Below are 17,713 nucleotides of genomic sequence, written 5' to 3' on the forward strand. Positions count from 1 at the left end.
CAAACGAGTTGTATTAATGTGGATGGGCATGTTAATTACATATTTCGTTTTTATTTTTTCCAACTTTCGGCAGATATCAAAAGCGTCTTAGCATTTGTTCCACGAATTGTTCAATTGAATGAAAAAAAAAATGAGTAATACGAAAATAAAAAAATATTTTTTTTTTCTCATTATATTTTACACAATTGTAGATAATTTTATATTATCATTAAAACGAATAAATGTAAATAATTCAGTTTATCAATTCATACAATTTGGAAATGATATTTTTAAAAATATAAGACAAAAAAATAAAAACAAAATTTATAATAATTTAGTAAATTACAATGTTTATGTACCAAACAATTGCAAAATTTCCAAAATAAACTTTGATAATAAAACTATACAACTTAATAAATTTCCTTTAAAGAATTACAATATTATTTCAATCGATTATGGATATACATTTATGGGTAATAAAAATAATTTTATACGCAAATATAACCTGTTTTTGTATATATAATTTCATAAAAAATCAAGAATTGCGTATTCTTCAATTATTTCTTTATATATACAAAATAATTAATATTTTTATCATATATAATATAGGTTTATGTCTTGTGTGCAAAAATAAATATATATATGAAAAAATTATTTTTAAATATCCAAATTTAATTGATCAAGAAATCTTTGATTTACCAATAAAAGAAAACACAATAATATTCTACCCTATCCATTTTAAAAACTATATTTTTAATTTTTTTTATTTTTTTCACTATTTATTCAAATGTATATATAATAGTAATCTTCTTGTAATAATCGGATCTAACGGGTTAATCAAATACACAAAAAAAATATATGATAAATTGAAAAGTTAGAACTTATCATCACATATATAATGCTTGAATTATTCTCTCAAAACAATCAACTATTGTAAATACACACATATATTTATGCTTTTTCGCATTTCAACATTTTATAGATCTCATATGGATAAATTGTCAAGTGATATGGGGAGATATATGTGCTATTTTATGAATGAAAAGGACAAAGGAATTGAAAATTCAACGAAAAATATATTATTTAGCGTGAATAATAAATTAATTACATTTCCAAATAATGATAATATTTATAAAAAGGAAGAAATTATATTCGAAGAAAATTATAGTTTTCATTTAAATGGCAATCAAAATAATTTATTAAAATTCTTATTAAAAAATTTTGTTACAAAAGTAAAGGATGAAAATAATACATTGTTTTCAAAATTTTACAATAAGGATTATAAATATAGAAAGGATAGTATTTCTGCTTGTTATTTGTCTTATTATTTTTTGAAATATTATGATAAAAATATTAATAGTTTTTTTTTACCATCAAAAAATATTAATTATGTATATCATATAAAGAAATGATAAATATCAAATTATTACGAATCGTTGCATATATTTTAATTATTTGAAAGCGATCAAACACCATATAATGTACATAACACAACCTAGAGTATTGTACATAGTATTGGTGTATATTTGTTTACTACATAACTTTTACATTGTTTTTTTTTTCAAATAAAAGATTATATTTTTTCATAATTTGCAATATAATTAATTTTTTGTTAATTTTTTTTGTTGTAAAACTTTAACATAAATATATAAAAGAATGTAACAAAATGAAATCAACTATTTGATAATTCGTGATATTTCGAAATAAGTTTGTATATTATACTTATTATATATGTATATGTATATGTTTATTGCTTACTGATATGTGTAAACAAATGCTTAATTATAGGAACTAATGAACTTCAATGACTATCACTATAATATCCTTTAACTGGTTTCCCTTATCTAAAAAATGATAATAAATAAAACATAAAATAAGTAATTATATATTTTTTTATTGTAATATTTCTGTTTATATTATTTATATAGCTATTCGATGAAAATTGAAACAATAATATTTTACCTGCCTAGATGTTTATATGAATATATGCCAGCATATATATGCTTGCGTATAAATATATTATTGCATATTTTTTACGCATCCTTCGCTCGTTCGCTATTATTTTTTATTGCTGTTCATTTTTTTTGTCGCTTTTTTTATTACTTTGTCATTTTTTTTCTAATTTTTTATTGCTGTTCATTTTATTTCATTTTTTTTTATTACATACCATTTTTATTTGTTTGGTTTCCCCCCACCCCCCACTGAAGAAATGAAAAAGAGGAAGAATGTAAAATGTACATTATTATAGTTCAATCGAAATGCTTATAAAAAGGAGGAAAATAAATTAACATATTTTTTTGTGTCCCTTTTCATTTTAAAATAAACACAAGATGACAAAAATTAATGAAATAGAGTTTATTGAAGAAACTGAATATTTCAAGTTTCAACATGGGCCCTGTTTTTGCATGTTAAATGAAGAAAATAAAAGAAAAAATAAAACAGAAAATTTAAAATTAGAAGAAGATAGTATTTGTAACATTTTCATAATTAGCAATGTAAAACAAAAAGGGTTATATATTTTCAATGAAAATATAAATATTTTTTCCTTGTCTGATTTTTTATATAAAATTGATAATGTTAATGAAAATATAAATATTAAATCAATACCTTTCTTAGAAAAACCCAAATTAATAGAAAATAATAAAACAGATGATTTATGTTTTATATATACTGATAAACAAAATATATATATATTTGACTATGCCACTGACGAAGTTAAACTATATTGTAAAACTGATATATCTATAAAAAGCATCAAGCACATAGGTAAGTATTATATATATATATATGTTCATGTTATATACTCATTTTTTAGACTATGTTTACATAATATTTGCACACATTTTATTTGAATGCTTTTAGAAAAATATTCCTTTTTGGTACTGAGCGAAACAGAAGAGGTATTCATTTTGACTGAACAAATTATGTACAAATGCAATCAATTTAATGAACGAATTAATAATATAGATGAAAAAGATAATGTGTTTTTATTTTCATGTAAAGATACAGAAAAGTTTATTTTAAAAGATGAGGATAAATGTATAACTTATAATTTAGATAATATTAGTAAAAATATTGATATAGTATATGAGGAATGTAATATAATTAGTACAAAATTTTTACAAATTGATGTAAAAAAAAAAATATATATATTATTTGTGGTGGTTTTATATAAAGATGATAATGATGTAACAACTGTTACTTATGATATTCATATAGAAAATTATGAAATCAAAAAAGTGAATTATTCAATTAATGATTTTTTTTTTGAAAATTATGATAAATTATGTTTTATTAAATCTGTGTATATTACTGAATGGAAAATTCTAATTTCTATTTCATCCAAATCATGTGAAGTAGTTATATATACAAATAATAATCAATTTGTTGAAACAGATATAAAAAATAATGATTTAAAAATATTATGTATAAAAGAAGGGTATAAAATAAATACAAGAGGATCAAATACTTGTTTTTTATCATTATTTATATATTCTAAATATATAGATAAAATTTATAGGAAAAGTAAATTAGGTAATGTTCCATGTTTGAAAAATCCTGTTGTTTTTTTTTTGCTTCAAGAAAATAAAAAAATCGTAATTGAGTATTTAGATCAATATAAATTAGAATATGCTAATGATGATATTCATCAAAATAATAACAACCAATTATTTGAGAATGAAATGAAAGAAGTTAGTTTATTTATGCCATTAAATAACGAAGTAATAGAAATATATAAACCTACTATTTTAAATTTGTTTAAATTTTTTAATATCAAACAAGTATTAGCAGAAAAAGATAATACTACAATTAGTAAAGAAATAAATCAAGTTAAGAAAAAAAAGGAAAGTATATTTGAAATATTTAAAGGATCTGGAAAAAAGGGGGGAAAAACTTTTCAAGGCAATGATATAATAGACAAGAATATAATAGATAATAAGATAATAGACAATAAAATAATAGATAATAAAATAATAGACAATAAAATAATAGATAATAAAATAATAGATAATAAGATAATAGACAATAAAATAATAGACAATAAAATAATAGATAATAAGATAATAGACAATAAAATAATAGACAATAAAATAATAGATAATAAGATAATAGACAATAAAATAATAGATAATAAGATAATAGACAATAAAATAATAGACAATAAAATAATAGATAATGATATCAAAAAAACTGAATTAGCAATGATGAAATCTTCTGTAACTTTTAATGAAGAAAAAAATAAAAATAATAATAGTCCATTGCAAAAAATAATACAAACACAAAAAGAAATAAAAAAAAATTCAATTATTAAATCTAAGGAACAAAATGCTGAAATGAATACAAACAAAACTCTATATGAAAATAATAATTTTGTTGTTAAAAAAATATTAAATAAATATAACAAATTTTTAAATATTGGAATGTATTTATATGATGATATATTATACAAAGAAAATATTTATATTATAGAAAAAAAAAAAATCCCAAAAATGAGTCGCAGAAAAAAAGAATGTTACTATAATAAAAAAGAAAAAAAGATTGTCTTATTAAATGGTTATGATTATGAAAATAAACTAAATATTTTTGATAACAATTTTAACAATATTTCTGAAAATAAAATCGGAGATAAAGAAAATGAAAAATTCAAAAAACAAATAAATAATACTCAAGAAGAAAAAGAAAAATCTGAATTTTATGATTATTTTCATTGTGAAAATTTTGATTTTTATAAAACTGAAAAAATGTCAGATAAATATTGTGAAAAAATTGTGAAAAAAATAGAAAAAAAACAAAAGTTTTTATTTGATATAAAAAATATGTTCATTATTCAAAAGGAAGATGATAACATTTATTATGAAGAAAACAAAAATGGTGAAAATAAAAATGATGAAAATAAAAATGATGAAATAAAAATATGTATATCAAAAAATGAAATGGTTAAATGCTATAAAGATTTAGATTCTTATTTTTCTAAAAATAAATTATTAAAAGTTAATACAGAAATTTTTGATATATTAAATAAGACAGATAATAGAAATATGCTAGAAATCATTTTGTATAATATATTTTTACAAGGAAATTTAAAAAATTGCGAAAAATTGATTTATTTTATTTTAAATAATTCATATAGTGCATCTTTTTCTAATTCTTTTTTTCTTCTCGAAATTTTTATTTATAATTTATTGCATCCTTACATAAATAAAAAAGAAAATAAATCAAATAACAAACAAAATTGTAATTCTCATAAGAATAGTCAAATATCCAATAAAGTTGAAAAAAAAGTAAAATATAAAATTGACAAAGAAAATGATAAAAACGAAATAATAGTAAAGGACAGTGACTATAGTACAGATAATAATAATAACAATGATGATATTATTTGTAAAAAAAACAGAAATGAATATGTTTCTAAGGTTATTCCTCTTTTTACTAATATAATTGATGAAGAATATGAATTAAATTTATTCCAATTAATGAATTACAGTATAGACTTTTTAAATAATAGAATTTGTAATTTTTTTTCACATAAATTATTACCAATTGTTCTTGAAAATAATCTTAACAAAATACATATAGACTTAGACTTAATAAATCATTACATATATAACGTTATTTTGTCTAAAAAAAAAAACTTTCATAATTCGACCTAACAAAAGCAAAGAACAAACCCATTTTCCATATATATAATTTATGTAAATATACCAACTTATGTAAATACATTTCCATTTTAAGATATCAAACACCATTGACTTAATCATATATATGCGTATTGACTACATGTGTGTTTTTTTTTTGTGTCTGAAATATTTTATTTGGTTTAAATATTTTTTTAACTTGAATAATATATCATTAATATTAAAAATTATAATTTTAAAGTTATAAACAAAAAAAAAATGATAAATCAAATAATATAGCTGTACATGTATCGTCAAACAAATAGACATTTACGCGATAAAATATATTGTAGATATTGTCTGGATGGGAAAATGAAATACATATGTACCACAGATTTTATAACATTTCGCTAAATTAAGATTTTAGAAAATATTCGCAAAGCTTGCTCATAATGTCTTCCGAATTATTAATTTCCTTTTTTTTTTCTAAAAATATTTTTTTTGATTTTTTATAAATTTTAAAATATTTATTATATATTTGACAGTTCTTCTTATTTTTGTATTTTTTCAAGGATTCTGTTGCGAAATGGACAAGTTGTGGGCTTTCTGAACACAGCCTCATAATTCTGTCAATTCGTTTTACATTCTAAAAGGAAAATAAAATAAAAAAATGAAATAATAAAACTTCAATACATATCAGTAGCTATGTTTTGTACATAATTTTCACATTTGTTTATTACTGCTAAGATATTTTTGTTAACAAGCATATTTGCCTGTAATCCTAAAACTACGCATAACATCTCGGGAAGGCATATTTTAAATAATTTCTAAATAAATCAATAAAAATGAATAAACAAATAAATAACCAAACAAATAAATAAACAAACAAGCAAACAAGCAAATAACATCATGTAACAATCAAATTTATTCATTATACACTATACTATGATGTGTTAAACAAAATACATGTTTTAGAACACGAAAAGGGAATAATGATGGATTACCTCTGCAATCCAAGTCAACTGTAAAACCGAGTTTTTGCTTAGCCATGTAGATATTTTAACTAAAACATGATAATTGTTTTTTTTTGTAATAACATTTTTTATTTTATTTTTTCGAAGTATAGACAGATTTTCATAAATATTATTATAATTATTTTTTTTCAAAATAATTTTTTTATAATTTTCATATTTTCCTGGAACAAAGTCACTTAAATAATTTATGTCATTCATTTTCCCAAAGTCATTTATTAATTCATCAGTTAAAATATCAGAATTATATTCTTTCCTCTCTTTTGTATTTTCATGTTTTAAATTAAAATTATTAGAATAATCTGAAATTTTATTTTTATCTATTTGTTGAAAGCTTTCTTGTAATGGAATAACTGATTCATTATCATATTCATTACAATTATTTTCATTAATATAATGTTCTTCTATATTATTGTTTATAAATTTTTTATCATTAAATGGATTATCGTTATTTGCCTCGACTTGTGTAGAATAATTAGTATTATATATGTTAGGTGTATTTGTTAAATTAATGAATTTTTCGTCAAAAGGTTTTAGATTATTTTTTTCTCCCACATTTTCAATAGCCCTTATCACATTATTTGTATTATTACATTTTTTTTTTCTTTTTTTATAAGAATTTCCATTTATGATCCTATAATGCTTACATAATAATTTATAGCTAAACAAAGATAAAACAAAGTTAATTGATTTGAACTTTTTTTTTTTTACATTATTTTTCATCTTTATAAGTCTGTTTACCTTTCTCGGTGCAATAAACAAGTCGGAGCACAAAATAATACAAATAGAAAGAGTATACTGTATTTGTATACTCAATATTAAAGCATGTAGATAAAACATATCATCATTATTTTGACTATTGCTTGTGTAGGTGTTGTCATTTGGCATGTTTGCTTGTGAATTTGAATCCATACAAATAAAAGAATCATTTCTATCAGTTTTTATACAATCGTTTGAAGAAATTGGAATTGTAGATGCATTAGTATTTATCCATTTATTATCATAGTTTAAGGAAATAGACTTAAAAAGAGTTGAACTTGGGAATAGGTCCGATAAGTTAGACAAATATATAGAATTGTTGGGTGTATAATTCATTGATATATTGGTTTCAAATGGTTTATAATTGTGATAAGCATTCATATTTTGAAAAGAAGTAATATAATTCATTATAATTTTTTTATTTTTTATTTTTATATTCAAATATTTAGATGCTTCTAATATTTGCTTAGATGTAATGTTATGCAAAATAGATGAATGATAATAATAACTTTTATATAATTTGATGGATAGATAATGTAAAAAAAGTAAAATATTTTGTAGCTTAATCATATGTTTACTAATATCTTTTATTAGTACCTTTTCTTTTCGACTTTTCATAAGAACATTTACATTTTTTTTATTAAACAAAATTAATTTTACAATATTATTTCTTCTTAATAAATAAATTAAAACTTTGTTATATTTCATTATCATATAATTTACCCATTTATTATATAAATAGCATTTATTTATAATATGCGAATATAATATTTTTTTTTTTTCAAAATGAGGAAATAAATTTTCTACAACACTGCCATCTCCTTTTTTATTTCCATTCCCTTTCTTTGTTTCCTCGCCAAAATTTTCAAAATTTTTCAAATTTTCCATACTATTATCCATCATTTTGTTTTTTTTTAAATAAGGCAATATGCATCGTTTCACTCGTGACTCTTCCCCATTTTGAAACTCATCCCCATTATTTCCATTCACATTCTTAATATAATGGTGCGAAATATTTTTCATCATATTTTGAGCAGTTTGATATTTATTCATCAAAATCAGGATATGCAAAATGTATGAACTACAACGAAATTTGAATAGTTCTTGTGAATATTTTGTTCCAATTTTTTCAAAAAAATGTATCCATTTTAATACCTCAATTAAAATAGTTTTTAACTCGAACTTATAATATAAGATACAAAAATAAAAATTTGCAATTTCCCATGCAGTTAGCAAAAAATTATCATCGATCAAAATTTCCCCAATCTCTATAGGAAAATCTAAGATTGACGAATCAGATATTTCTTCAATCCTATCATCAACTTGGCAATCTATATTTCCATTGTCTTTGCTTGTCTTATCAGATTTATCGATAGTAGTAGTAACTGTACTTCCTCTCATTTGTGAATTCATATAATGCTCTATAATTGTAATAACAAAGGAATAATTTTTTTTAATAAATAAATAAATATTATTATATGTATAACCTAAAACAAATTTACAATTGATTGCTATTTGTATATATTGTAAATATATCTGTATTTTATTTAACCATATAGATGATATATTATTTTTCATAATTTTATAAAATAATTTATTTTTTTTAAATTGCTTTTTCAATAAGTTTATACAATTTAATAAATTAAAATATTTCTTTTCATATTCTTCATACCATTGTATATCATATACTTTTAATCTTTTTTTTAACTGGTTTAACAACAAAACATTTTTTTCATAATTTTCACTTAAATTTTGAGCACTTTCTTTATGCAATAGATTTTCTTGTCCAATTTTATCCTGATCTTTATCGAATTTCAAAGTTCTATTTATTTGTTCATACACATTGCAATCTTCTTTCATTGTTGTTTTTGTAAAAGACAAATTCATTTCATTTAAACAAATTAATGTATCATCTAATATAACATTATTTTTATTTTTTAAATGAAGAAATGATGGAATTTCTTCCATGCTTAAATAAGTTTTACATATACAATGTATAGATGATAAAAAATAAGAACAAAGCATATCATATTCTTGATCTTTTTTTTCTAATTCATAAAATAATTGGTTTTTTCCTGACCATTCTTCAAGTGAATAACAATTAGGAAGCAGTTTTTTTGAATGAATACTTCCAGGAAGAAATTCATTATCTTCTTTCAAAAAATCGCTACTATTTTTTACATCATTTTTAAAATTATTATTGGAATTAGAAGAAGGAGAATTATTCCTTTTCTTCAATCCAAAAATATTCCAATATTCTTTTAATATAAAACCATTTCTTTTTTGTAAAGATGAAAATCTTTTTATGTTTCGATTTATTAATTCTAGTTTACTATAATCAACATTTATTTTTTTACTATTTATTCCATTCTTTTCAAAACTAAAAAAATTGAATAGCATATTATTTATTTGATAAAAATTTTCACAAAATATTCTTTCAATCCATACCCACATATTATAATAATTTTCATATATATAACTTGGCATCGGAATAAATAAATTACCATCTTCTACACTAAAATCGTATCCAAAATAACTTTCCTTATTATAACAATATGTATCGATTTGATTTAACATAGGTTTATCATCTCTGCAACCTTGACTTTGGTTGTTTCGAGTTTTATCAAATAAATCACAATTATGTGTGTCCTTACCAGATTTGTTAATATTAATATGTCTATATTTCGATAATAAGTTGTCTAAATTCGAAGTAGCGTTTTCGAATTCCAATTGTATAAAATCCTTAAATTCATGATTTTGTGGATTATGAAGACTTTTTTTTTTACTTTTTTTTGAATAGATATATATAGACAACGAAATGAACTTTTTTTGGGCATAATTTAGAAAAATACGAAAAAATTTTCGAATTATTAAAATATTTTCAATAGTATATTTTCTATTATCATATATTAAATTAAATATTTCAATAATTATAAAACATAATAATTTTTCAAATTTGGTTTTAGTATGATATTTTACAATTGTATCAATTTTTCTATTATTAAATAAACAATTCATTTCATTTTTTTCGATATTTGAATATCGTGTTCGTTTTTTTTTGTTTAAACAATTTATTATATTTTCTTTATTCGACCTTGCATTGTCAAACGATTCACTTTTTTTTACCCAACCATTCTTATTAACTTGGTTATCATTATTTTGGCTACTATTATTCAATTCCTCAAAATCGTGATTTTTCTCAATTTTATTAATTCCTTTTATTTTCTTCAATTTTTTTATGCATTTAACTGTTCTCAATATGCTTAGCCTTTTTTTTACCTTCTTTTCGTATGTTTTATTTTCGTTCTTTTCTTTATTTCTATACTCTGAGTTGTTCTGATATTTATCTATGCTTTCCGACTGACTATGTTTTATAATATGATCATTATTAATGTATTGTGCAGTATCTGAGGAAATTGCTCTTCTAAACGGTTTATTTGTGATACTTTCACTTCTTTCTTTAATCCGTCTTCTTTTGAGTTTCCTCTCGGGGAACATGTCAGACATCGCCCCTGAGATTTCTTTTGAATCAATCCCTTTGTGAAAAAAGTTCAAGTAATAAATAATATTATTATTTTCAATATAATCCTTCAAGTTTTGGCTTATAGTGATATAACATGCTAAGGCCAGAAAAATATAATCTAAGATTGTTTTTTCTTGAATAAAATAGTCATTTTTTAAATAGCTTGAATGATACTTTATCACCTCTTTAGATATTTTATAATCCTTAGAAATAACAATTTGATAAAAAAACTCATGTTCAAACATAAAAACAAAACTTCCATTCTTTTTTGTACAAATTAATGATGAGTTTAATAAAATTCCAATACAATATTTTTCAAATATTCTACATGCATCAAAAAAAAAATGTATTTTATTATAATTAAAAATATAGCAAACAACCTGAGAAACTATGATTAAAATCCCAATATCTAACAAAGGCCAATCTAAAGGACATTTCATACAAATCTGTTGCATAAATGATGATAGTTTTTTATTCATGTTTTGTTTTTTTCTATTATTTTCATTGTTATTTATACAAAGGTTACTATTTTCTTCATTGCCTTTTTTTATATATTCATATGTCTTAACAAATTCACTTTCATCATTTATAAATGACTTGTACAATTGTTCTTCTTTTTGAAAAAGGAAGATCATCAAATTTTCTGCCAAATCCAAGTTATTATTATTTATTAGTTGTAAAATTATATTTATCCACCCATGCTCATAAAAAAATATTCCTTCTTTATTCGAGGAGATATTATATAAGTTTTCCAAGTTATTATCGGATTCAGGTTGTAAAAAATTGAAAATATTTTCATGCTTATCAGAATGGGAAGGTTTTGTCATTTTATTAGCATCTTCTTTATTATATGCATTTTCCTTAGTGTGCATATTTTGCTCACTATCTTCACTTTGGAATAAATTAATAATTTCAACTTTTTTTTCACTTTGGTTTTTTGTCACAGCATCTTCTATTTTATAGATTACACTTTGGCTAGTTAACATTTCTTGGGAATTTTTAATTTCATCATTCATTTGTGATAAAACACATGCTTGTAAAGAATGCATTGAATTAATTTTTTTGCTCTTGACTTGTTCATAATTTTGTTTATTATTTTTTTCTAAAGGTAAATCAATTTTTCGCTTTTTCGTATTATTATTTTCACATATGTTACTATTTTTGTTGATATAACAAGAACTATTATTAATTTTGGTGCTACTACCAATTTGAGCCTCTAAATTTATCACATCTATCTTATTTTTTTTATCACAAAATTTTCCTTTTTTTATTTTAAAAAAATTAACATTTTGATTATTTAAACTGAGATTATAATTTTTTTTTAAATTAAAAGAAAAATTACTCATTATGTATTTTTTCTTCATCAATATTGTTTTGTTTGGATATTTATTCAACGAAAAAATCTTATTGCCAATTTTATTATTTCTGTTACAATACTTACCAACTTGGGGTTTTGAAAAATTTACACACATTTTATTTTTATGTAGTAATTTACCATCATTTAAAAGTGTAACAGAATTTGTTTCATTTTCATCACTACCCAAGCAATAAGTTATTCCAAACTTTTTACTATCAGTATATGCATCTTTAATTAAATATTTTCCTTCATGTGTTTTAATATATGATATTTGTTTTTTTATACATTCCCATTTTCTTCTTTTTTTCTTTCCATTTTTATCCTTCAACAATTTAGTATTATTAGCTTGATTATGATTATTCCCAATATTTTCACAATTTTTTTCGTATTTCAATTTTTCCGTCCCCTTTTCCTCATTTTTTTCGAAATTTATATTTTTTTCAAAATCGAATGAATTTTCTTTTAATTTTTCATCAATATGTGCACTTTTGTTATCTTTGTTATACAACAATCCATTAATAATGTTTTTTCCTATTTTATCACCTTTTGGAAAAGATACAAATGTAGAAGTATATAAAGTATTCATATTATTTTCGTTATATGGTAAAATCGTTTTTTGAATATCTTCTTTTCCAATTATATTACTTACACAAATATCACTTTCTTTATCATCTATTTTATCTATAATTGTTTCTTTGAATATTGTCATTATTTCATCTATATCATTATCTTTATCAACTGAGGTTCTTTTTAAATTTACACAATTCAAGTTTTTATTTTGTTCGTTGTTTTTCGAATTATTATTATTCGTTCCATCTTTTAACTCATTATATTGATTACTATTGTCTTCATTCTTATAACCGTTTAAATTGCTTTCACTTATGCCCATCTTTTCAAAACAAGGGATCATATCGTTTGGAATAAAATTACTATTATTTATTATTTTTTTATTATGACCTTTTGATTCATCTTCTATTTCTTCAGAATTCTTCAATAGCATTTCTATATATTTACAATCTTTTATTATTACATTATTTTCATCATCATTGGAAATTTGATTGTTTTCTTTATCATAAGATTTGCATCGACTCAATATTTCCCCCCTTTTGAGTATATTGTGATTATTTATTGATTTTTCTTCACAATTAAAATCTTTACTTACGTCTTTTTTTCGAGCTTCATTATTTTCATTTTGATCAGATTCATTTCTTTTCAAATATGATATGCATTTCGTTTCTTTGTAAAAAGAAGATACTAAATTATTCTCATTATTACAATTATTATTTTCAACTTTTATATTTTTAGAATCACAGCTAACAAAATTCGTTTCATTAGAACAAATTTTAGAATTTATTTTTTTAGTTTCAATTTCTGCACACATACCATTTTTATATGTTTCATATACTTCATCATAATTTTCATTAGTTAATGTATTCTTAAAAATATCTCCATTCATATCATATGTTGTGTCAAATGCTTCCATTTTTTGGCCATCTTTTTGGGATGAATACAAATTAAAACCTGCATTTTTATCTTCAATAAATGTACTACTATCATTTTTTTTACAATTTACTTCTATGACATAGTTCTTCTCAAAATTTTCATCATTATATATATTATCATAACCAATTTGATCATTAAATTGATTTTTTCTATATATATTTGAAACGTTTTTATCAATACTATTTTCTACACAATTCTCATTTATTAATTTGGAATTATTTTCATAATGTCTATCAAAATCCAATGGGGGATATCGCTCATCTTTTGAAGTTACACTTTCCTTGTAATTGCGTGTTTCTTTTAATGCTTCATCAAATTCATTATATTCATTAAAGCTTGCATTAATACTTTGAATTTTTGCTTTAGAAATCTCGTTTTTTGGAACGAACTTATTTATATCTTTATTCACCAAATTGTTGGCAATCTTTTTAACTGAGCATTCTTTGTCTAAACTTGAAAATATAATTTTGTTGGGTAACAAATTTGATATATTAGATAGATTAATACCATGCAATGGTAATGTATGCGTTTCAGTTTCTGAATATGTTTTTTTGTCATTCAATTCTTCTTTTATATCTTGATATTTTTCTATTTTAAGAATATTATTGATTGACGTATTAATTTCATGGCTTTTATTTCCACCATCTTTATCGATAATCCTATTTAAAGGGGGAACGGAACTATCTTTAAATTTGTCTATATTTTTTAAAATAACATGTTTCTTTTCATCTATATTTAAACTACGTTGTATCAATTCTTCGAATGCGTTTTTATTAGTTTTATATCTCGCCAGGTTTTCCAAATCTACATTACTATTTATTTTATCTATTACATCTATCATTTTATATTCTTGAATATTCCCCTTTTCTTGTGTATCTTCATCTATCAATATAGTTTCTTCTATTTGTTTTTTATTTTTAACTAATATATTGTTTTTATTATTTCCTGTGTCTTCTATATCATTAATAATAACAATATTAGACGTATTAGTATTATTGTATTGGGTCGTGTTATTAGATTTTATAATAATTGAATTTCTGTTTCTAACTGCTGTTGAATATCTTCTAAGCATTTCTTGTTTTGTTTCAATAGGATTTTTATTTTTCATTAAATTATTTAGTCCTTTATTTATTGGACTGCTCTTATTTGTTACATTACTGCTTTGCCTCTTCAAAAATGGCAAAGAATCTTTTTTATTTGATATGCTTACTTTATCACCTGTTTCCCCTTTTTCAGGATTCATAATAGTATCAATTAACATTTTTTTTAAATTTTTATGAAATGTATCATCATTTACTATTATTTTCAAATTTTCATGTCGTGTTAATTTTTTATCACGAATAGACATATAAGTAGGTGTATAAGGATTTTTTTTGTATGGAATTTTTTCATTTTTATTAAGACCTTTTAATAAAAACGGTTTATTTTTCTTTTCTTTTAGATTGATATTTAAATTACTTTTTATTTTGCTATCATTTATTGTTTTACTACACACCTTTACTTTTCTATTTAGTGTGTGTATATTCGGGGGGGGTATTTTTTTTAAATTATCTAAAATTTTTTGATTTATACTATTATGAGTAGTGAGAGGGAATTGATAATTCATTTTTTTCATCGTTATTCCTGCAATATCTTTTCCTGGTTTATTATTTTCATTTAATTTATTTTTTATAAGATCTTGTATGCTACGTTTAGTGTTATGCTTTATACTCTCCTGAATAAGAGACGTTCTTTTACTGACTATACTTCTATATTTAGTGAAATCGATCCCCTTTTTGAGATTTAATATTCTTGAATTATTTATATTATTCGATTTAGGTGTGTTATTTGTAATATCCTTTATGTTCCATTGTTTGGATTGTTTACCATTATTTGTTAGAGTAATTTTATTTATTTTTAAAAGTGGAAATCCTTTGTTATTATTTTTAATAGTACTGTTAAAATTTTTGTTTTCCTTTTTATCTAAATTTATAGATACAGTTCTTAATCCTGTTATATGTTTATTTGAATTATATGATTCATAATTTTTCGTTTGTATATCTATAATATTGTTTGTATCTTTTTTCAGTTCTCCAATGGTTTCTTTTCTTTCGTTTATTTTATTATCTTCTTTTCGATTTGTATATTCTGGTTGATTATTAAATGATCCTTTCATCAATTCAGTAACATCTTGTCTCCCCAATATCAATCTCCCAGTTATATTACTGATCACACTCCTTACATTTTTTTTGAAAAAATTCATATAGCTTTCATTTTTCTTATTTATATTATTTTCGTCTCCAATTCTACAGCTATATTTATTCCCCATATTTTTTGCAGATACGTCTTTGTATGTCTTATTATTTGAATCAAAAAAATTGGATATCCTTTGCACATTATACATGTGTTTCGAATTTTTGTTTTCATGAGACAATAATTTTTGTTTTTGATCATTTTTTGAAATATTCTTATTTAAGTAACTATTTAACATAATATCGTCCTTCTGATACTTTTCATTATTTGAGGACTTATTGTTATTAATTATCATTTTATATAACTTTGTTTAACGAAACAATGATTTCGCAAATTATATCAACCCCAAAATATATCTTGTATATTTCTCTTGATAGTTTTATGAATATAAGAGATTACAGGGAGTAAGTCATTTACAATGAAAAAAGTAACAAACAAATAAAAATATATACATAGGTATATAGTATTATGGTAATTATGCAATTTTATCGTCATTTACTTTTCTAAATTTCAATATTTCTTTGATAATGCCTGTTTAATCTCAGGAATGGCAAAAGATGATGTGCCTATACATCTGTTTTTTATAACATTCACATATAATTTGATAAAGTAATGCATCTTTAAGTGTAAAGAAACAAAACAGTATATATACATATATATTTGAAAAAAAAAACTAAATGGTTCATAAATGTAAATTTAAAATATGTGGAAATAACAAAATTTCAGCATTTTCTTTATATAATTTATTTTATATTGATATATGTTAATAAATTAGTAACACAAAAAATATAGAAAATAAAAAATAAGACACAGTGGTATAGAGAATTAAAAAAATTTAAGAATAACATAAATAAATAAAAAAAGGATGAAAAAAATAATGTATCATTAATAATACGTCGAAAATAATTCAAAAAATTATCAAAATAGACAATTCAAAAAATATCAATGCATAAAAAATTAGTAACTCATTTAATTTAATTTGTGTGATATAATTCAAAATTTGTTTATATTTATAATGGTTATATATATGTGAAATGAAAAGTCATAAAAAATATATTTTTAAATAGAGAAACGACAAAATGGAAAATTGCAGAGGATGCGCAAATTTCCAAATTCTGAATAAAATATTATCGTTTTTTTTGTTGAATTAAACTTAGAGAACATAAAATAAAAATCAAGATAAATAAGCAATGTAAATATTTAATTTTTTATAGTATAATTGCTACTTTTAAAAAAAGCTATATTAAATACTAATATATTATTTTCCCATTAAAAAATGTTATTATCGTAATAATTTTTATTCGTGTTAAGAAATTGTATTTATATCATTACTATTATTCTCTTAAATATGTTTTTATTATTCTCAATTATTGTTATTATTATTTTTATTTTTATTGATTAATCATTTGTATTGAGCTAGCCAAATAATTTATACTTAATATAAGACACACACAATTTTGTTTTACTTGTATATTAATTATAAAAAAATATGACCAAATACCCAATTTTTTATGGCATGTGCATATTTTCGTTACTTCCAAAAATAAAGGGAATAACACCAATAAAAATATATTTAAAAAACAGCTGTAAAATTATGTACTGTTCAGAAAAAAAAAGATACAACAATGTTATGTATGTATATTTTTTTACAATTTAATCATAAAAAAAATATGATGATATTTCATAAAGAGATATAGATGATTGTGTAATATTG

The 17,713-nt window shown here is 21.5% G+C and overlaps 3 protein-coding genes across 3 annotated transcripts; 2 read left to right on the top strand and 1 right to left on the bottom strand.

Annotated features, from left to right (window-relative positions):
- Positions 1 to 118: 118 nt before the first annotated feature.
- Positions 119 to 1,391, top strand: PBANKA_1118300 (conserved Plasmodium protein, unknown function; the record flags this gene model as incomplete). The annotated part of the gene is made up of 3 exons (XM_034565721.1): positions 119 to 452; positions 589 to 811; positions 962 to 1,391. 3 exons carry the CDS (start codon positions 119 to 121, stop codon positions 1,389 to 1,391), a joined length of 987 nt encoding a protein of 328 aa, XP_034422390.1.
- Positions 1,392 to 2,309: 918 nt separating this feature from the next.
- PBANKA_1118400 (conserved Plasmodium protein, unknown function) lies at positions 2,310 to 5,630 on the top strand (the record flags this gene model as incomplete). Its single annotated transcript, XM_034565722.1, has 2 exons — positions 2,310 to 2,745; positions 2,842 to 5,630. The coding sequence occupies 2 exons, from the start codon at positions 2,310 to 2,312 to the stop codon at positions 5,628 to 5,630; spliced, it is 3,225 nt and encodes a 1,074-aa protein (XP_034422391.1).
- A 379-nt stretch (positions 5,631 to 6,009) lies between these two features.
- PBANKA_1118500 (conserved Plasmodium protein, unknown function) lies at positions 6,010 to 16,294 on the bottom strand (the record flags this gene model as incomplete). Its single annotated transcript, XM_034565723.1, has 3 exons — positions 6,010 to 6,240; positions 6,335 to 6,421; positions 6,599 to 16,294. 3 exons carry the CDS (start codon positions 16,292 to 16,294, stop codon positions 6,010 to 6,012), a joined length of 10,014 nt encoding a protein of 3,337 aa, XP_034422392.1.
- Positions 16,295 to 17,713: the final 1,419 nt, after the last annotated feature.

Source organism: Plasmodium berghei, assembly GCF_900002375.2.
Source record: "Plasmodium berghei ANKA genome assembly, chromosome: 11".
NCBI classification, from domain to species: Eukaryota; Apicomplexa; class Aconoidasida; order Haemosporida; family Plasmodiidae; genus Plasmodium; species Plasmodium berghei.